Source organism: Podarcis bocagei (assembly GCF_964188305.1).
Source record: "Podarcis bocagei genome assembly, chromosome: 10".
NCBI classification, from domain to species: Eukaryota; Metazoa; Chordata; class Lepidosauria; order Squamata; family Lacertidae; genus Podarcis; species Podarcis bocagei.
In genome coordinates, this window is record NC_138135.1 from 13,910,714 (window position 1) to 13,933,202 (window position 22,489).

The 22,489-nt window shown below is 41.0% G+C and overlaps 1 protein-coding gene across 8 annotated transcripts in view; it reads right to left on the reverse strand.

Annotated features, from left to right (window-relative positions):
* Positions 1-22,489, reverse strand: part of USP6NL (USP6 N-terminal like) — a 145,115-nt gene that overhangs the window by 21,233 nt on the left and 101,393 nt on the right. For all 8 annotated transcript variants that reach the window (XM_081209937.1, XM_081209934.1, XM_081209936.1 and 5 more), the window contains 7 exons: positions 20,269-20,376; positions 17,271-17,380; positions 8,218-8,266; positions 6,476-6,596; positions 4,870-4,964; positions 528-593; positions 319-418 (listed from right to left, as the gene is read on the reverse strand). In XM_081209937.1, coding sequence (XP_081066063.1) covers positions 319-418; positions 528-593; positions 4,870-4,964; positions 6,476-6,596; positions 8,218-8,266; positions 17,271-17,380; positions 20,269-20,376 — 649 coding nt within the window. The remainder of the gene's footprint in view (positions 1-318; positions 419-527; positions 594-4,869; positions 4,965-6,475; positions 6,597-8,217; positions 8,267-17,270; positions 17,381-20,268; positions 20,377-22,489) is intronic.

Genomic DNA, 22,489 nt, shown 5'->3' on the forward strand with positions numbered 1-22,489 from the left:
ATTAGAATCTTCCCAACAGTGAAGCTGTGGTGGCTTTGGAGACAGTGTGAAATAAGCACACACAAGATCTCTCTCCCCAGAAGTGCAGGGCGGGGAGAGAACATCAATGGCTTGGTAGGTTGTAAGTTACTGTGGGTTGCCCTGGGCAAGATAAAGTGATGAACAAATATAAGAAATATAATAATAAATAAATAAATAGTACTGAGAAATGCCCAACTGAGAAAAATGTTTGGTTTTTAATTTATTCATTTTATTCACAAGTGCCTGTCCATGCCATATGGCGAGTTAAAGAGTTTAAAGCCAGGACAGAGATCTTACTTCTGTGCAGTTTCAAAATGGTATAAGACATCGCAGTGAGAACCCGTTCTCCTTCAAGTATGTAGATATCCCAGATCCTGAGGGTTAACGTAAAGGGAGTCTGCAATGAGAGAAGCCATGGGAGGCATCAGAAAAATAACAGAAATCCAGATTTGCCGTAAAAATGTGTGCTTGGGATGATTGGGGTGGGGAAGGCAAAAGACACTCACACGGTCAAGGAAACACTGGAAAAACCATTTCATTGTGTAAAACGTAGTGTTGACTTCCTGGGAGTCCTGCCAAGAAGAAGCAGTTTTATGAACTTCAGATACGAACACAGCATCACACAAAGTGGCCAAGTGGTTAGTGTTATTGAATTTATATTTCAGCCCATTAAAAAATATTCCCTACAAACAAGGTAATTAAAAAAAAACCCCTATAATAATTAAAAGAAAAAAGACAGCACATACAAAAACAGATTTTCCTTGCTAAGCACACAGCATAAACATTGGCAACTAAGACAGCATGAACTCCTGGACTGCAAACCCAAAGTGAAATGGCCAAAGTATCTTCAGCCTGAAACCTGACTGCTTTCCTATGCATTCTGTCTTCCCCTCCGTGGACAAAAGAAATCCAAAGAGGTTAAACATTGAAGAGGGTGATTGTGAAGAATGAAGGGTTTGGGTCATGTGTACTTTTAAAAATACCTCTCCCTGTAAGATCACTTTGGTTTGCTGGGGAGAGCTTAGAAGAAAGGTTCCTGTGGCACGGTTAAAATGTGTGCCTAGGCATTCTCTACTTACTGCAATGCCCCACTTTCTGGAATATGATTCCATAGGGGGAGACTGCCTTACTCTGAAGCTTCAGGGTTGCATATAAGCAGTCATTTAGGCACAAAGCCTGATCCACCTGGCATAAGGAGAGAAAACCTCTTGTGGCCATACCCCTCTATGAAAAGTTTGACCCAGTTCACCAATTTTGGCCACGCTTCTCCTCTAAAGAAAGGGATGAAGGAATGCAGCATACCTGAGCATGTACAGAATGCCTCTTTCATGCAGAGGCAGCATAGCAAGTAGTTTCCTACCCCCCGCATTATGGTAAACCAGGAACCAAGCCCTGGGACATAAGTCCCTTCATTCTCTAGGGCCAATTCCTCTTTCCCAGACCCTGTCATTCTTGCCCATAGTCTATTCAGAGCAGCCTGGTGCATCCCATATGTTTTCAACTACAACTCCCATCAACCCCCTACCACTGGCTATGCCAGTTGGGGTTGATAGGAGATATAGTCCAAAACTTTTGGTGGGTCTGAGAAAGCTGAGCCAAGGGGTGCGTGCCAACTGCAGATCTCATTAACAGGACTTAGAAATTATGGTTTGAAAGTTGGGTTTGCATGTTGTGCTTCTGCAGGGTGGGTTTTTGCTGCTGTTTGTAAGTGCAGCTCTTGGGAAGCTGTGGAAATTGCTTGAAGCTGATCAGAAAGCTCAGTGTGCTCAAAAGCAGCAGGGTGCAACAGAGGCTTGCCCTTGCCAACCCCTCTTCCTGCTGAGATTGAATGGGCAGAGGCGGAAGTGGCAGCTGTGTGATCTAACTGCATGGAGCTCCTGGGACACTGAGAAGCATGAATGGAACAGCACACTAGCCTGGGAATAAGGTGCAGTGGGAGGAAGTAGCAGACACCATGGAGGAGGCAGTAACTCTGCCCTACAAGGATTTGGTAAGTGGCTCTGTCTCTACAGAACAGCTCTACAAATAAGTGTCCCTTCACCGTAGCATCCCAACAATAAAAGAGGCTCCACTGGGATTTCTTAGCCTGACAGAGAGACTTAAGGAGCTGTTAAGAATTATCTACATAAACACACCCAACTTTTGACTCTCCAAATTTTAAAAAAGTGGTTGTGCCTCCCTCGCTTTACTGATTTAGCAGCTTGCTGTTTACTTTCATTTATTAGAAGTAGCCTCCCTGAACCTTCAGACATCCAGACGAGGAAGCCTACTGACTCAGGGCAAGATGCACTTGATGTTTCCTCCCCTGGAAGGCAAACTCCTCCAAAATTAAAGCAATAAGCAGCAACGACCTACAGTCCAAACTCCATATGAACTCTGCTGTGAAAATTAAAACCACAATTTACAGCCTAGAGGTAAGCATGAAAGTGATTTCGATTTTACCAGCCAGTAGATTTAAATAATCCTTTTTAAAACTCTCCCTTACCCATGAACAGATTTCGGAAAACCAATATGGCATACATGAGGTGACTCACTACGTTTAGAATATTTGCTGCAGATATCAAAGATTAAAGACTAGGAATGAAGTCCGTCTGCATTCAGCAGGAACTTTCCTTTCTTATAAATGTGCTCAAGTCCACAACCTAAGGCTGCTGTTGATCCTGTCTCTAGCAATTTTAGATCTGATCAGAGAGTTAATATCAAACACCCTGAAAAAGAAACTAAATGTACTATACTTCCTAGCAGGAATATGCTTCATGTTTCATAAGCTTCCAGCACAATGGACAAAAAAATATATGAAAGGCTGGAAGCTTTTATGCATTTGGAAATATAGTGAGTCTTCACTGAAATAAAAAGTACTTTGTGCATGAATGTGCACAGAAGTAGAGACCTTTATATAAAGGGCACATCCAATTACTCAAGGGTTATATCCTTAAGCCTGGTTCACCATTACATCTCTTCCTTTCTCTGCACTGAAATAATATTATATCTATCTATCATCTATCTACAGATGTGGAAATACCACAACCAATTTGTTTTTGACACCTGTTAATGCATAAAAGTGCTATGTTCATCCTGATCAAGCTATAGAAGATAATTACTGGTTACTGTTTGATGACCACCTACCATAGATGCTTTAGCTGAGATTCCCGCATTGCAGGGGGTTGGACTAGGTGATGCCTGGAGGTACCTTCCAACTCTACAATTCTATGATTCTTTGTTTCTTTATATGTCTGTTTCCCTTTTTATATGTTGGGTTCATAAAGTTGGATGAATGGCAGGCATTATTAAGTTTCCCTTCCTGTATCTTTCTGAGAATTTCGAATGCAGATGCTTGGGATGTCTCAATGAAATGTTTTGAAAATAAAAAAATAAAACAAGTCAAAAACCCCATAGGTTTCTTGGGGAAAATATTGTGAGGTTCAGATGTAGCACTGCTCAATCTCCTAACCAGCGCTAGGAGATAGTGAGAGCAACCATTGCAAATTTCATTACAAATATACCCCTTTATGAAGACATTCAGTTTCCCACCCCACCCCCCTTTTAGTTTTTGAGCACACTCTGGTTAGCATTACAGTCATACCTTGGGTTGAATATGCTACAAGATGAGAGTTTTCGGGTTGCGCTCCGCGGCGACCCGGAAGTAACGGAGTGTGTTACTTCTGGGTTTCACCGCTCCCGCATGCGCAGATGCTCAAAATGACACCACGCACATGCACAGAAGCGGCGAATTGCAACCCACGCACACACGCGTTGCGTTCACTTCAGGATGCGAATGGGGCTCCGGAACAGATCCTGTTCGCATCCAGAGGTACCACTGTATTGATGTTAGTGCTAAGCATAGATGGGCCAAACTGGAACTTGAAAGCCTGCTTCTAAGATGGACTGCAAACAGTGGTTTGACAAGAGCTAGGATTATAGAGGTAACATTGGTGCAGATGCAACACTTAATACTGATAGCTCTGAAATGGAAAGAGTGTGAGGGTGGGAATCCCCTTGGCATGGGAGGGGAGATATGGGATTCCATGGAGTACTCTAAACTTCCTATCCTTGATGTACTTTCCCATTAAAAAGCATAGGACAGGAGCGGGGAATTTGTGGCTCTACAGATATTGATGGGTCCAAAGGTTGCCATAGCTGGAATACTGCAGTCAAAAGCAATGCCAGGGTGGAAATCACAAAAATGTCTGGGAAAATCCTGGACCCATGTTGGCAGTATCATTTTTGGCGATATTCCTTAAAATTAGCTTGAAAACTTCTTTTTTTGTGTGTTTGCGAAAAAAGCTCAACTACTTCTGTGTCTGGATTTTCACAAAGATGCCAACCGTATGGACCCCAACTATGGCTAGTGAATAGAGATGTTGGGGGTTTGTTTCCCCATCCCTGGCTTGAGACGCCCCACCCCTTGCTTTTCAGGACTATACACTATTATCACACATTGCTTATGCAGAATTAATCGACCTAAAATATTTATAATCTACATATCATTACAGGCTTAGTTAGAATCATACCACAGCACAACTGCCCCTAGATCTTTGCACACACCCTGCCCATGTTTCGCATGGAGAAGGTTCCAAGTTCAATCCCTTGTATCACTTTAAAAGTATTTCAGGTTAAACTGGCTTTCAGTGGCAGGACTGGGAAAGATCTCTGTCTGTCTCAGAACCACTGTTCAGCAAAGTAGATACAGAAAACAGCAACAGAACAATGACCTGATTTGGCATAAAGTAGTTCCATAAATTCCCTACACACCAGCATAAGCAGGCAGGGAGGAATTAAATATCATATTGGACCTTTTGCTGATGGGTTGCCCTTTATGTACTGCATATTCTGATGGCATTTACTTACAAAATGCTGCTTAAGCTTAGACAAAAATTTCTTCATTATTTTCTCATGATGCTCTTGAAATCTCAACAGCTTGGGAAAACCCGGAATATAAAAACCTAAAAGGTTGGGGTGGTGAGAGGAAGAGAGAATAAGAGAGAATAAAAACATGTCGAACACTAACAAATTCCCACAAAAAAAAACATGTTCACAGGTTTAAGTGTTGCAGTGAAATAATTCCAATGGGGGCGGAAATCACTTAAACATTAAAATACAATGCAATGTCTCGTGGCGTATTAAAGATTAATTTACTCATTGTGACGTAACCATAGATGACCAAGAGCCCATTTCATCAGATGCGTGAAAGCTGGTAAGGCATACAGAAAAGGCAGCAGACTTTGCACAGGGGCTTTGAGATGCAACACCAAAAGTGTGATTTGGCATTACAAACCTGGACTGATGCACCCCTTTTTCCCCTGATGTGCAAACGTTAGAAGCTCCCAACTGCAGTTTGCTGTTGGGTAAATCCATGCCAGCTAGGGGTGGAAGAACACGTAAGCCTGGGTCTGTTCCTGTAATATCAAACCATGGTCTGATGCTGTACTTCAGGGGTGTCCGACTTCCAAGAGACTGTGATCTACTCCCACTATAAATAAACTGGCATTGATCTACCCATTGGATTGACCAAAGCTGTTGACTTTTTTTGGGAGGCTTCACCAAAGTAGTTGAGCTTTTTTGGGGGGAGACTTCACCAAAGAGCTTTTTTTAGGGAGCCAAAGTTGTTGAGCTTGAATAGCTGCACACAGCAGGCAAATAAGTACAAGGTGTGAACCAATCCGATTAAGAAAGAGACAGACTAAGGATGGGGAACTTATGGCTCTCCAGACGACATTAACTCTCATCATCCCAGATCATTGGCCATGGTGGCTAGCGCTGATAGCAGCTGTAGCCTAATATCTAGAAGGTCATGGTTCTCCCATCCAAGGACTGATTTGTTGGAGGCATGTCGTGTTCACACTGTGGTCAGATGGTGCAAGTAAACACAACTCAACGTTGCCAACAATGAGTGAGAGACTGAATTAAGAGTTGCTGAGCATTTGAGATTGCCACAATCTTATGTTACTGATTATTAAATTTATTTATATGCTGCTTTCCCATAATCATGTTTAAAGCATCACCATGCCCTTTATCCTAAATGCAAAAACTGCTTGCCCCAGGTTGAAAATGGCCGGGGAAGAATGCTGCTCCACAGGGTAAATTCCTGCTCTGAGTATGTGGACGCTGGAAATTTAATTCCACTCCCAATTTCCAGCTGCAATAATGGATTCAAATGAGGGTAAAACTTTCTGTGCAGCCAGCTCCATGCCCACAGAAAGCAGGTCATGTGCAGGGTTACAGTCCCTGCACATCATCACAAATGACCTCAAAAGAGCATTTTAAGAGACCTATCATAGACTGCAGGAAAAGTCTTGGTTAAAAAACAACACATTTTTTTCTAAGTATTTTGAGCACATTAATAGCCAAAAGGCCCAGCTTGCCGTACTACAAATCCAGTCCAGACTTCATAATAATAATTGAAAAATCAGATGAGAATTAAATGGTGCTTTGAAGCAAGATTTGGGTGACATACCATGCATAGCATGCTTGGGTCCTGAGAAGAGTTTCACCAGGGCCCAGAAGGCATCTTCTTCATTCATGTACATAAGAAGTAAAGCTGTGATGTGGCTCATTCCCTGACAATATCCAACTTCCTAGGAGGAGAAAATGTAGACAAGTGTTTAGGAATTTGCACACAGTGACAAAACCCAACAAAAACACACCACAAATTACACGGTCAATTTGATTCTTGTGGCGTGAATAGGAAGCTGTTAGGGATGGAAGAACTGCAGCCCTGTGGATCACTTGAAAAGTGTGGCAGAACAAGTGGTGTTGTTGCTGAGGGCCTCATTCTGTTGTGGACCATCTTCCTGGAGCCACAGGCCAGTGGGTCAGATGCAGAGTAATGGATGCAACCATGCAAAAGGCAGAGGTTTCTACACCCACACATTCACGTGCCCTTCTTCACCCTTTGTCCAGGCAAGCAAGAGGCATGGTCAACCATTGAAGGGACATTCCAGATCTGCAGTTCAACCTAGCCCTTGCAACACTTTGGGCTAGTTCTCTCCTGAATCCCTTCAGACTGTAAATGGAGGCTCGCATGGTGGAATGCTATTGTATTCAAATCTAGTCCTTGCGTACAGAAAGTTTGTATTTCGAGAAGATGCTTAGGCCACAAACTCTCTCTTTAATTCACCTTTCCTCCCTACCCTCCTTTTGAAAATGTTCACCCAGCATGAGCAAGAATTCCAGTTCCGTGTAACCTGAAAAATAACCTATCTCCTTGTTTAGATTTTTATCCTACCCTATCCCAGAGGTTAAGTGTGTGTCGCAATTTGCAAACAAAGAATTTCCGCTCAGAGACCAACAGGTTTTCAGCAGGACATAAAGTGGATGACCTCATTAAAGGTTATGCTACAATAAACCTGTTGGGCTTTGTGGCACCATCAGAGTGTTAGTTGGCTTTGCTGCAAAGATTACTCCCCTGGAATTTGAAAACAAAACCCCAAAGGTGGAAAGGGATGCTTTACACTTTCGTGAAGAACAAAGGAGCAAGGCAAAAAAAAAAAAAAAAAAAACCTCTTCGTTGACACCAGATTCACTAGCTCCTTATGCTCTGTTAACACTGGCTGCTCTTAATAAAATACAATATTTTATTACTGATCTTGTAAGCTTGTTTCTGATCTCCATGGTTTTAGACAAAAAAAGAAAGAAAGAAATTACTACAGCAACAAAAGTTTTGGTAGCACCTTCTTTGAGTCACAACTTGCAGGCAGCACGTTGACTACAATCCAACAACCTCAGTTTTTCATCTTCCCCTTTAGAAATTCTGCTTCCGTGGCTATGGTTACAGTGGTAATGTTCATGCAACCAAATATTCGCTTAATAAGCCAGGATACAAATGAGCTGTGTGCAATCGCACACAATCCATTTACAGCTGCATCACTTTCTCTGTTTGTGTGAGTAGCAAAACAGACCAGGAAGACACAGCTAACCACAGCTTCCTGTTACATGTGAGCTAGAAACACTGGTTAGTGTTTTCCATGCAAGCAAGGATTTAGAAACTAAACCATGGATAAAATTTCACTTGTATGGAAGCTATTAACTTGTTGTTCACAGATGCACACAACCTGTGCACATCGTAGCTTACTAGATCAGATAGATAGATAGATAGATAGATAGATAAAATTACCTATGCAGTATATCAAGAATAAGCGTTGTAACTGTGTGTATATGAATTTAGATCAATATGCACCCACATACTATGTGACTTACCGTATTATACACAGAATATGCAGCTAAAACATGGAATAAAGCTTGTTGTCTAGAGAGAAAAGACAAAAAGTAAATCTTATAACTCATTTTTTGTGCACACTAATGAAATACTTAATGAATCATGATATAAAACTTCACCCCCTTCAGGACTTAAGAAGCACATTTTGTACATTTATGTAACCTTTGTAAAATGATATATATTTGTAAAATTCTTGCACACTTTAATACATTTGTAAACATCCGAAGGCTAACAAGCCACTCCTCCAACAACCCCATTTTATGTCAAACCTAATTTGAACCAAAGTTCTAAAAGAGCCCCACGGCTGCCAAAGAAATGGAGGACTTCTGCAGAAGGGAAGGAGTTTGTGCAATTATTATTACAATTTGGTGTGCAACAAAATGTTGCAGTGAGGAGAGCTCCTCTTTGGTAACTAGTTATAGACAATGGAGTTGGGTTTCTGCTTTGCATTAAAACACAAGGTGACTGTAGCGCACAGGAAATTTAAGTGCATACCTTACAGCAGGAAAAAGATTATAATTCTGCTGTGTGCAATTGTGTTGTGCTGGGGGGTGGGGGGTGGAGTGGGGCAGGGGTGGGTGTCATCCAGTACAGACCCGCTTTAGAAGGATGACGAAGAATACATGGAAAGGCACTCCAGTCAGGCAGAACAAGGAGGATGTGGGATGAAACATTTCAATCCCAGCCGATTGTTGGGTTCATACAGACGTGGCATTTGGCATTTTCAAAACTGGGTAGAATCAATACTTCATTAAATCTGATTTCACAAGTTTGAAATGAAAAGGAGCATTCAAGGGCCCTCACTGATACATGGAACACTACACTTCAACCACCAGTCTCACAGATATAAACTAAGAATATATTATTATGTTAGGAAACCATGTTCATCACGTTCTCCTATGGGATGCAGAAAAGGATTTAGTAAGGGAAAACATATTCAGTGAGAGATTAAATTACTCCTGTGATCAAGCTTACATGAGGCATTTCCCTCCCATATGCACAAGCTTCTTTATATATTAAATCTGGGGAAATGCTTTAGCAACATAGGTTCTTTCTTGTTTCTCTTAAAGCGTCCTTATTTTAAAAGCTTCCAGTCTCTCTCCAGATGATGCCCTTACAATGTTATTTCCAAGTGCACAACCACGTGGTATAAAAATGTTTTTATGAATAATAGACAAACAGTAGAGGATGCTTGAAGCTTCAGACGGCTGGATAGGATTTCCATACATTTATCTGCAGTAGCAAAGAGACAACACGGAAGACCACTTTTCACAGCCCATCTCAATGGCCCTTCCCTCAGATGTCACATGAAACTCATGTTAACCTAAAACAATGAGTAATGAGGACTTCCGGTTCCGGTCGCGGACGGAGAGGGAGCGCGGAGAGCTACGCGAAAAGCTCTTCGAATAACTCGGGGATTCGGGGGTGTCGCAAGGGCACTGCGCCCCCCAGAAAAGCGGAAGCCCAGGGGGGGTACCCCTGGGGGAAGGTTTCCCGGCAGCGCGGAAGCGGCGCTCCACTTCTGTGACTTTCCGCACGGCGAGGAAACACAGGGAGAGGCCGCGTGCGCAATTAGGGAGAACTCCGTCTCCGAGCTATGATGCCCCCAGCTCCCACCGAGAAAAGCGACGAACCTCTACAAACTTAAAACGGAATCCCCATCGTTGATGGTCTCAAAATAACGCCAAAAAGACAAGAAGATGGGTGAGTCCGGGTCGTAACAGTTTTTTATCTTATCGTCTCCACCCGAAAATGGCGGGCGAAAATGGCGCAGACTTTGAAATCGTCGGCAGTCAGAAAGGAAGGTAATCCGTAATAGCCGAACTGTATGTGCACAGAACGAAGAGAGATAGTATTGGACGAATGAAGTGAACGTTTTATATTTGGTTTGGATTAAAAACTACTATATTATTATATTCAGAACGGTTTAGAACTATTTGCTTGAGTTGCCTGAGTTGGCCATTTACTTGTTTGGACCTTGGGGAGGACACAAGTTTGGCTGCTCGTTTGGCTTATTATTTGAGACAATTATCTGCCTTTTGTGGACCTCCAGCAATGCTCTATTAAACATTTGCAGTAACAAACGCCGTTGAAGAAGCATTTTGGGGAGACAAGGAGAAAAGGGAATACAGAGGAGGTTCAGACAAGAAAGTATTATGAAAGTATTTTGACTGCCCTCGTTGATACCTACCTCTGAAAAACAGACATATTAAGGACTCATTTGTCCCCTATGCGGTGAAATTTTACTTTTGCTTGGAGTAGGCGGATTTATTCTTTTTTCCTGCTGGGATTAGGCGGTTATATACTGAGGATTGTGTATCGTTAAATTCCGTACTGAGTTTCTCTTTTCTCTTTACCGCCCATATCGCCTAACCTCTGTTTCTCCTTCTCTATAGTTTTTTTAAGATAGTGTTACACCCTTTGCCCCACTTCCCATACCCACCTCCCATACCCAACCTGCTAAACTTCTATATTGCTTTTCTATATTGCTCCCCACCTCCCCCCCCCCTATTAACAATAAGAACTCATTGACCGCCTGAATAGCATAATAAGCAGCCTAACAATTATTTTGATATTTTGATATTCTGTAAATTGGTTATTGGACACGTTACTAAGCTCCCAGCTGTAGAGAGAGAAAAGGATAGGATTGTGAATTTAAGATAGAGACTCCCCTGTTGGACTGTGATAGACTGGAGAGATCGGAAACTCCAATGCTGCTTAGGACTTGAAATTGCGGACCTGAATTGCTTCCCTTATTTAGATAAGATTTTGGAACAACACATTTACCGCTACCTCCCCCTAGGGACATCCTAATTAAGAGCACCTGTGGCCTAATTGCATATACATGACATCTTGAACAGGCAAGAAGGAGAGGAGGAACGTGGGAGAGTGGATCGTGGGAGAGTGGCACCTCAGGACTACGCATTTGGTGCAGCCAGTGAGACTGCCCAGAAAGGTTGAACAGTCCCACAGAGCGGGAGTAAGCAGATTGTGAGCCCCTAAGGGGAGAGAATTAACTCTAAAAGATTGAAGCGGATAATTAAAAGTAAAATGCAGGGGAAGAATGGGAAAAGGGGAGGGGGAACCCCAGGCGAAAGGAAAGTATCTAGACAGGAAGAAATTAAAGATTTAGATTTTTTGTGGTTAAAAATTAAGGAGGAATTTAAGCAGAATGAAAACCATATAGAAAACAAACTAGAGGAATTACAGGAGAAGATAGATAGGAGAATAGAGAGAGCAATAGGGGAGCTCTCAAATAAAGTTCAAGAGTTAGCGGTCAAAACTAAGACATTCGAGGAAACCAACAAAAAAATCCAAAAAGATATGAGAGAACAGAAAAGGGAGACAGAAAAGGTGAAGGAGGATATGCGTGAATTGAACAAAACACAGGAACAGATATGGGACAGTATTGCAATGACAGAAATGCGGCAAAGGCAAATGCATTTAAAATTTAGAGGTATAGAAGAAGAGTTGAACGAGAATGTTAGAGAAAAAATAACCAAGGAACTAGCAAAGTGGTTAGAGGTGAAGGAGGAGGAGGTCGCATTTACGATAGACAACGCCTTTAGAATTAAAATAAGAACATACCAGAACAGGACTAAGAAACCCCTTGGGGACTGCTTAGTAGTGTTTAATTCAATAGGAATGAGGAATTTGGTACTTAAAACGAGCTATCACAAAAAATTAATAATAGGCGGTAGACCAATAATTGTACTTAAAGAGATCCCAGTTAGGCTGCTACGCAAAAGGGAGGGATATAGACACATAACAGGTGTTCTCAGAAGGAACAATATTCAATTTAGATGGGAATTCCCCGAAGGAATCGCTTTCTTCTTCAAGGACAAGAGATTCAAATTGACCAATCCATTAGAGATAGAAAAGTTTCTGAGGAGATATGAAAGGGAGCTGGGCAAAAAGGAAGATAGAGTAATAGATAGACAGGACGAAGGAAACGGGAGAGTTGAGGAGGAGGGAAAGGCGGGGCAGCGAAGGGGGGAGGGGGAGGGAGCTGGGGGGAGAGAAGAGGAGGAAGGTGAGGTGGAAGAGGAGAACACGGAAGAAGAGGAAGAGGTTGGGAATTGAAAGTTAGGAATAAACTCGATATTTAATTTTAGCAATGTCTTTAACTTTTCTAACATGGAATGTTAACGGTCTAAATGAAAAGTCAAAAAGAAATAAAATAGAGAAAGTCCTGAGAAATAAAAAATGTGATGTGATTTGCTGCCAGGAGACCCATGTAGCTAAAAAACACAAACATATACTGGTTAACAAAAAATTAGGAGTGGAATTCATAAACTCGGAAATGAAAAAAAAGAGAGGTCTGGTAATTTACGTGAAAGAGAAACTGGAACCCAAACTAATTTACAAAGACGAAGAAGGGAGGATTCTGGGAGTCCAAATTACCCACCAAGGGGAAAGAATCAACGTAGTATCGGTCTATGCCCCCAATACAAACCAAACTGAATTCTTTAGAAAATTGGAACAAGTACTATTGGAATTGGAAAATCATAATTTAATCGTACTTGGCGATATGAATGGAGTCCCCGAACCTGAGATAGATAGAAGTGAAAAAAAGAGGAAAAAGAACCAGGGGAAACTCCCCAAAACCTTTGATGACCTCCAAGAAAATCTAGATTTAATTGACATCTGGAGGTTCAAAAACCCTACAGAAAAGCAGTTTACACATTTCTCGGGAGTCCATCAAAGCTGGGGTAGAATAGACCAGATCTGGGTCTCCAGAGAGCTCTCGACAAGATCGGTGAAATGTGAAATAGACCCCAGAACACTCTCGGACCACAATTCTATATTTCTGGAAATAAAGTGTAAGCTATCAGGACCCTATAGATGGAGAATGAACGATCACTTATTGGAACAGGATGATACAATCGGTAAAGCAAAGAACACCTTGAAAGAATATTTTGATCAAAACTTGAATAAAGGAACAAAAATTGATGTGGTCTGGGATGCAAGCAAAGCAGTACTCAGAGGTTTCCTGATCCAACAGAATAAATATAAAAAGAACTTGAGAGAGGCAAAAAAGGTTGAATTAATTAAACAGCTAAAAGAAATAGAGAGAAAATTAATAAAAAATCCTGAAGATGAGAAGACCAAACAACTCGGTAAATTATTACAAACTCAATACTCAACATTGATAAATCAAGAAATAGAGTGGGGAATAAAAATGATGAAACAGAAATATTTCGAGTCGGCAAATAAAACAGGTAAATTACTGGCGTGGCAACTGAGGAAAAGGAAAAAACAAAGAGTGATCAATAAAATTAAATCTGAAGCCCAAATAATAGAAGACCCTAATGAGATAAAGGAAAAGTTCCAGCAATATTACGAAACTTTGTACAAAAAGAAGGAAGATGAGGATATAAATGAGATAAGTAGGTATTTGGAAAGCAGTGGAGGGGAACAATTATTAGAAGAAGAAAAGGCACTCTTAAATGATCCAATAACGGTGGAAGAGGTCAGGAATACTATTAAGAAAATGAAACCGGGGAGAGCCCCAGGCCCGGATGGCCTGTCTCAAAAATATTACAAAACTCTAGAGGAATATCTGGCCCCGGTCCTGTGTAACGTAATTAACAACATTTTACAAGGGGGAGAAATACCTGATTCTTGGAGAGAGGCATACATAACGGTAATTCCAAAAGTGGATTCGGATGCGCTCGATATAAAGAACTATAGACCAATATCACTGCTCAATGATGATTACAAGATCTTTGCAGGAATAATGGCTAGCAGATTAAAGAAATATTTGAATAGAGCGATCCACAAAGATCAGGCCGGATTTCTGCCCGGCAGGCAGATTAAGGATAATGTAAGGCATATTATTAATATAATCGAATACTTGGACCTCAGAATCGATATCCCCGCTGCCTTAGTCTTTATAGACGCCGAGAAGGCTTTTGATAATGTATCTTGGCACTTCCTCATAAAGTGTATGGAGAAGGTAGGAATAAGAGGGCCATTTCTAGAAGGTATAAAGTCAATTTATTCAGATCAAAGAGCGAAAGTAATCATTAATAGTAACCTGACGAACTCATTTAAGATCACTAAGGGTACAAGACAGGGGTGCCCTCTGTCGCCCCTATTATTTATCTTGGTTCTGGAAGTTATACTAAACAGGATAAGAGCTGCATCGGAAATAAGAGGGATCAGAATAGGCACAAAAGAGTATAAAGTTAAGGCCTACGCTGATGACTTAGTAGTTTCAATAGAAGACCCCGCAAAAGGGATTAGCACAATGATTGAGTTAATGGAAACGTTTGGCAGACTATCCGGCTTTAAATTGAACAAAATCAAAACGAAGATGTTGACAAAAAATGTAGACGAGCAATTAAAAAATAAAATCGAGTTGGAATCTGGGATAATGGTATCGAAAAAGGTTAAATACTTGGGTATCTGGATTACCTCAAAAAATATAAATCTGGTGGAAGATAATTATAATAGAACTTGGAGAGAGTGTAAAAGAGACCTGGACAGCTGGAATAGATTACAACTTTCTTGGGAGGGAAGAATGGCTGCCATTAAAATGAGCATCCTTCCAAAAATGATATTCCTATTCCAGAACATCCCAGTAGTCAGGGGCACAGCAATGTTCAAAGATTGGCAGAGGACCCTTTCCAGATTCATCTGGCAAGGTAAAAGAGCCAGAATTAAATATAAGTTGCTCACTGACAGAAGGGATAGAGGAGGGTTTGCAGTACCAAACCTGCAATTGTACTACGAGGCCTCGTGCCTCTGCTGGATTAAGGAATGGATAGCTCTGGATAATACTGACCTTTTGGATTTGGAGGGCTTTGATGCCAGATATGGGTGGCATGCGTACCTGTGGCAGGACAAGGGGAAAGTACACAAAGGATTCTCCAACCATATTATAAGAGGAGCGCTATTGGAGGTGTGGAACAGGTGCAAAAGATTAGTAGAAAAAGATACCCCTTGGTGGCTGTCACCCGTTGACATCCTAGTAATTAAGAAACTAAATATGGAAGGTAAAAGGTGGACATATGCTGACCTCCTAAGAAGATCAGATAAAGGATGGGAAATTAGACCCTACGATGAACTAAAAGATAAATTAGTGGGATGGTTTCAATACCACCAAATTAACGCTATTTGGAGGGAACATAAAAAAGTCGGAATGAGTAAGAACAAATCCAAATTCCAATTAGAAATAATAGAAGGAAAATCTAAACTCCTAACAAAAATGTATAATCAGCTACTAGATTGGGATACAATGGATGAGGAAATTAAAGATGTTATGATTAAGTGGGCCATAGACTTAGGACACCCCATTGAATATGAAAGATGGACAAAACTATGGACTAAAGATATGAAATTTTCAGCCTGCGTCAGACTCCGAGAAAATATGGGAAAAATGATGTACAGGTGGTACATCACACCAATAAAACTAGCCAAAATGTATAAAACCGGTGATAAGACGTGCTGGAAGTGCAAGAAGAAAGAGGGAGATTTCTTCCATATGTGGTGGTCCTGCGAAGAAGTAAAAAGGTTTTGGGGGTTGGTATATGATGAGCTAAAAAAGGTCCTAAAGTATACATTCCCTAAAAAGCCCGAGGCATTCCTTCTAGGAATGATAGGAGAAGAAATCAAAAAAGATGACCAAACCTTTTTCCAGTATGCAACAGTATCCGCAAGGATACTGTTAGCGCAGAGTTGGAAAACATCTTACATCCCAACGATCAGCGATTGGCAGAACAAATTAATTGAATACATGGATATAGCAATGATGACTCAAAAGATCAGGCAACAGAGAAATAACAAATTTATTAACGATTGGAATAAATTTCTCTCATACATGGAGTTGACTTTGGGAAATGTTAAAATTACAGTTGGTACGATATAAAAACCGCGAGGTATGAACAATGATTAGATGAAGACACTGCTGAATATACTGTTGAGTTATGGCTCTCGACGTGGTGGTGGGAAGTCAAATAATGTAATGGATTGGTATAAAGCTTGTGTACTTAAGTAGTAAGGAACTCAAAATTGGTTTTGTATTCTAAAGTTTTTTCTTTTCGTGCTTGTTTTTATGGATGATGTACTTTTGTTTTCTTTTAATTGTTGGAACATAATAAAGGTTTTTTAAACAATAAAAAAAAAAACAAAAAACAATGAGTAATGAAGCTGAATTGCTGAAAACTAGCCATAGTTAGTAATGAATCAAAATCCCTAGTTTGGCATAGATGCCAATTAGTTTCCGGGCCCAATTCAAAGTGCTGGTGTTGACCGGTAACACTTTACATGGTTCAGGAACTCAATACCTTAAGGACCACCTCTCCCCATACAAACTGACCCAGATCCTGCACTTGTCACCTGAGGCCTTTCTCTATGTCCCTCACCCCCTCATGGGTGGCAACAAAATAACAGGCCTTTTCTGTGGTGCTTCCCCGTCTATGGAATGCTCTCCCCAGAGAGGCTTGCCATCATTACATGTCTTCAGGCATCAAGCATTCCTCTTTACCCAGGCCTTTGGCCATTTAATAATCTATGGCCTGTTAAAACTTGGGGGGGGGGGGAGGCGAGAGAGAGACTGTTGTTTTGATTATTATTTTATTATGCTATCTGTGCTTTTTATTATGTTTTTATTATTGTGCTCCATAAAATGTGTTCTTAATGTTGTACACTGTAAAGCAGCCCTGGCCAACATGGCGCCCTCCAGATGGCTTTGACTACAACTCCCATCAGCTGCAGTCAGCACTTGTTGGCTTGGGCTGATGGGAGTCGTAGTCCAAAAATGGGGTGAGGGGAGACACCAGTTTGCCGAAAGCTGCAATAAAGGGAAAACAAAAGCTTTCCAATTCCTCCTCTTCCTGCCTGGGCAGAAGGGTTGGGGAGAAGAGGGGAAGCACGCCTGGCTTAGCACAATGTCCAAATCTGGCCAGTGTTTCCACAAATCAATATTGGCAAAGGAAGGCTTTTCAAAACGCCAGATCTTGGTGAGGTGTTCTGAAGGTCTGCAATACATAAGAAAAGGTGTAGAATAGCAGATTTTAGCTTTACTTACTTAACTCCATATCGGTCTCTAAACATGATATGATCCCGGTATGTCCGATTTACATCAAGGTCAATCTGCCTGATATCTGGTGAGGTACCTCTTGCTTGGGTTTTTAAGGTCTTGTGGGAGGAAGGAGAAAATAATCAGCAAGTGTATGTATCGCAACTTCACAGTTCATGCATATGTTCTGGACTGGGCATGCAGCTGGGAGAATTTCTACATAGGAATGCAAACCAGTTCTCTTTCAATAGTTCACCTGCACACCTGCATACCCAACCCTACATTTGAAGTCAACTAAAGCTTCATTATTATATTTCCCTAACAGTAGATCAGTGATTAATTCATACCTAAAGAATTCTAAGACTTTCAGCAATGGTCCATTTCCCTTTCAACAGTTTTAAGATTTTTATTTTTTTTTAATTGCCCAAGCCTTTCCTTTAAATGTAGACACTTGAGTTTTTCATGTCCTGGTGGACTTTTTCCTTTCTTTTCCTGCACACATCACTAGATGGCATCTGTAACCTTTGAAGATAGGCCCGGTTCTCTTAAACCCTTTTTATTTGTTTTTTTCTGTAGTTAACTTGTAATCTTTGTTAAGATTAGTTGTAGGCCATTTCAAATTCTTCTGAATCTTGATGAATAGTTCCACTGGATCTTAACAAGCAACAATGAACTGAACACAGGATGACAACCATGACCCATAACTAAGAAGAAAGGGCAGGATCTGGACAAAGTACTTCTGAGGCCAATTGATTTAAATGGGAAAGTTAAGCAAATGCTTTAAGTACTTTTAAGTTCAACCAATTTTAGTTGGAAAGATTTAACTGTGACTAGATTATAGCCTGAATCTGGATTTATACATCTATGTCATCTATTCATATTACACTAAAGGCTTGACTGGCCCAGAGATCTCACACATGAAGCAGAAGGAGATAGTACCCCTTCACCAATGTGACGAGCTCTAGATGTTTTGCACTACAACTCTCAGTAGGAGGATACCAGGTTGGCAAGACTGGAGACAGTAGACTCCTAAGAAAGTAAGAGTGTATTGTGCCATTCCAGGCTGTAAAAAAAATAAATGCCTTTTTAAAAATGCTAGCTTCAGTGCTCGCTTCGGCAGCACATATACTAAAAATGCTAGCTTCAAATAAAATCAGGTCTGAGAAAAACAGTCTATTCTAACCTGCTACCTACCAGGTTGGACTGCTGTTTGCAGGAAGGCTGTGTCTGTTTGCTTTAAACGTAAGGGAGGACACTCCAATATGTGGCATCTCCTGTCCCCAATCTAATCTAAAGTGGTACAGCCCATTCTCCCATCCAGTATACACCTTTTTCCATATGGAGCATGTCAGTCAAGCACATACGACTTAAAAGCTGGCAGAAGCTTGTCAGAAAGGCTTTCAGGGTATTAGGGAAATGAAACTGGAGTTTATATACAAGGTCTATTTTTGTTAAGATTCAAAAGCTTGCTTCCAGTCAAGGACATGGAGCCCAAGCTGGTATAACACAAGGTCTCTGATTAGGTTTAGGCAGTGCTTTTTGGGGGGGGGGGCAGAGGTACACATACACCTAAACATTTTGTGAATCTAAGTTTGGTCTTATTAAGGGGCAGTATTTCAATATGAGTAGGAAAATGAGAATACCCCTAAATATTTTTTTTATTTTTTTTTTTAAAGCACTGGGTTTAGGGAAGCGGCCATTGCATACTGGCTACATGCACAGATTCAATTCCCAGCATCTGCAGGTAGCTAGTAAAGACCCCTGTCTGGAAAGCTATTGCCAGCAGTGCAGACGAGACTGAGCTAGATGGATCGGTGGTGGGCTTTGAGGGAAAAACCAACGCACCTCCTATGCGCCAAAGGCTTCTTTTGTGTGGTGGTGATGTTCTTTGTTTTTACTTTAAAGCAACCACAAAAGGGTCTCCTTCTGATGGCAGTAATGGACCACTGGCATTAGGAGGAAGAGGAGTTCAACCCTTCCCCTATTCTATTTTTCCAATATAAAAAAAGAATCCCATTCCCCAAAGATGGTATTAGGTCTGCTGCGTTGGGGGGGGGGGGTAGATTCAAGGATCTGAAACACCCCTGCATTTTCCTTCAAGGAGGGCAAAGAGCAGTGGGAATCAGAGTAGGACTTAGATTGGAATCAGCTTGGGTAGAACTTGCCAATTACCACCACCCCTATTTTTCTTAAAAGTTGGCAGCGTGGTGGTAGAGGAACCCTGATCATAGCTCTGCCACATCACATCTGTTTCCAGCTTCAGAGTGGGTGTGCATGCTTTAGCATGGGAAGAAACAGCAGAGACAGAAAAGGTTAAACAGCTTGCTAAAGAGAAAGCGCCCAATGGCTTCTAGGAACAAGACTATCCTGTTTATAAGTAGTGCACTTGCAGGCTGAGAAATAGGGACATTTCCTGGAAAACAACTGGACGTAGTTAGGTTCCTATGAATAGGATTTAATCAGGACTTTCAAGAAAGATGCCTCTCAACTTTTGAACCGTTCCATCTAAAGGATGACATGAGCAGCGGACATTTTAAGTGTGCTAATCAAGAGTATTTGCAAGCCATTGTTCTCTGTGTGGATTCTACATTTTCTGAGAACTCAAATATTTGCTTCTAATAAGGAACCTGAACGCTGAGGCATATTCAACAAACAAGGATATAGAAACCGGTGCCAGAACCATGGAAATTAGTCACTGACTTCTTCCACAGTGAATGCTTTCATTAAAAGCTGATCAACCTTTTCTCCTTTGAGGCAAAGGGAATCATGAAGGCTATACACAGGTTATCATTCTACCTGATAGTAAAGTTGGAGGTATGAAACGGATAAGAACAATCTTTATGAAAGCAGTTAGTCCTTACTAAACTAGATTTTAATTAAATAATTATAGTAATAATAATAATACAATTTGTTGTATTAGTCATATCATGGAACACTAAAGCACTATGCGGTCTAATTTTCAAATACTTAGGCATAATACAGTATTTCTGATTTTTTAGAAACTCACATTGTAATAGTCTTTCATTTCTTCTTTCATTTTAGGGACATCAAGCAACAAAGACCAGACTTCACCTCTCAGCTGCAGTGGAATTCCTTTATAAATTCTCCTATGAAACTGTGTAAATAAACAAATAAGCAACATCAAGCAGAAGTAAACCAGAAAAGATTTGACGTGGTAACTATACCAAGATCTATAGCCTGGAAACAAAGTAAATGGTATTATTAATTTAGACAGAAGTGGCCTGTGTTTGTGTGTACGCGCATGACAGTTTCAATGATATTCTCTCTTTGTTGATTCAGTAGGTGTGCCATGCACTGAAAAGTATCTGAAAAAAGGAGGAAGGGGTAATATGAGGAATTACAGTGGTGCCTCGCAAGATGAACTTAATTCGTTCTGCGAGTTTTGTCGTCTTGCGATTTTTTTCGTCTTGCGAAGCACGGTGTCGGAAAAGTTTTGGAAAAGCTTCAAAAATCACCAAAGTCTTCAAAAACCTCAAAAAAGGCTACCACACCGCGTGCTATGAGTTGCTCCTCGAAGTCAAGTTGCAACTGTATTAACGGTTTTAAGAAAAAGGAAACAAACTTGCAAGACATTTCCGTCTTGCAAAGCAAGCCCATAGGGAAAATCGTCTTGCGAAGCAACTCAAAAAACCGAAAACCCTTTCGTCTAGCGAGTTTTCCGTCTTGCGAGGCATTCGTCTTGCGAGGTACCACTGTATAAGGGAAATAGTTGCTCTGCCATGTGGGTTCACAGAAGGTAATCAGATGTGACCCTAACAGACATCTTTGGCTGCAGTTTGAGCACTCATGCAAGAACACTGATTTTGCTCCTTAAAAAAACAAAACTTCTTTTATTTGTGTAAACAGCAATTTTCTGGGGTGGGGGTGGGTGGGAGAGAATCAATAGGGTCATATATACATATATGGTCACACCGGAGCCTTGATCACCACCATTCATCACAATATGTCACCTGTCACCACTACTTATAACTTGCCAGCTTCTATTGTTATGGCCAGTGGCAAAATGAAATTGAGTTGAACTGCTACCAGTGTGATGTCTCCCAAGACAATGGTGCAAAACATGGCAATATAAATACAGGACATGATGCCAGGATTGAAAAAGCAGCCATACATGCACCACGCCAGATTAATCTGACACAGGTGTCCTCTCCTGTCTTCAACCACAAAACCACAGAGACTGGTGGACCACAGTTTGGGAGCACCTCTTTAAAGTGTAGAAAGTGGAGACTAGATTTGCATGTAGACTGCACCTTGGATGCCGCATGTACAGCATAAGAAATATACACACACCATCAACCCCAACACTTAAGACACAGTGGTAACTTTCCGCAGCTCCATCATATTGTGGCCTACTCCTTTGTTCCTTGCTCCTTCCTTCCTAAAGGGTCCTAATATCCACCCCCATACCCCTGTGCAGTAATGTTCCCAAGTGTACAATGCTAAGAATGGCCATAACTTCAAAATAATTCCTACAGCTGTTTTACAATGCAAAAGCTGTTTGCATAGAATACTGTGTACAAAATTCAAAATATAAGCTAATGCAAGCATTTGGAGGGAAACCATAGTGGTTCACCATTTACACCTTTCCCCCTCCTGCCATTCTTCTGCTTGAACTCATAAGAATCTAATCAATTTTTTAAAAAATAGAGAGAATCGGAAGGCTGTTTACGCATCTCTTGTGCAACATCTAGTTGGCCCTGAAAGGCATACTGATATAGAACACCTAGCTATATGGCTAATTGGTTGTGGGTTTCAGCTGAGATGAGTCTCACCAAAAGCACCACGCTCTGGAAGGTTAAAACAAAATCAATAACTGATTAGACACTTAATCTCCTGGCTCCATGTTGTAATTTACAAATCAAATGAATTCATAAAGGATTTCACAGTTATAAACCTTTAGCTGCTATGTCAAATACTGCACGGGGAAAAAACTAGTGGCGGATTTTGCAAGCTAGCTCTGCGGTTCAATTCCATTACATGGCGTGACTGTTACTTTTAACCTTACAATGAAAATTAAATTCTTCAAAGCAACACCCTTTCTCACAGCCACACACACAAATTAAAAAATAACTGGATGCTTAAAGTTCCAAATTATTGCAGATAATAAGTATTAGAAATCTTTCCTATTATGTGGTCATCACTTTTACCCTCGGTCACTTAGAATGCGACAACCAGAATGTAGTTCTATCCCATTGGCTGTGGAAACT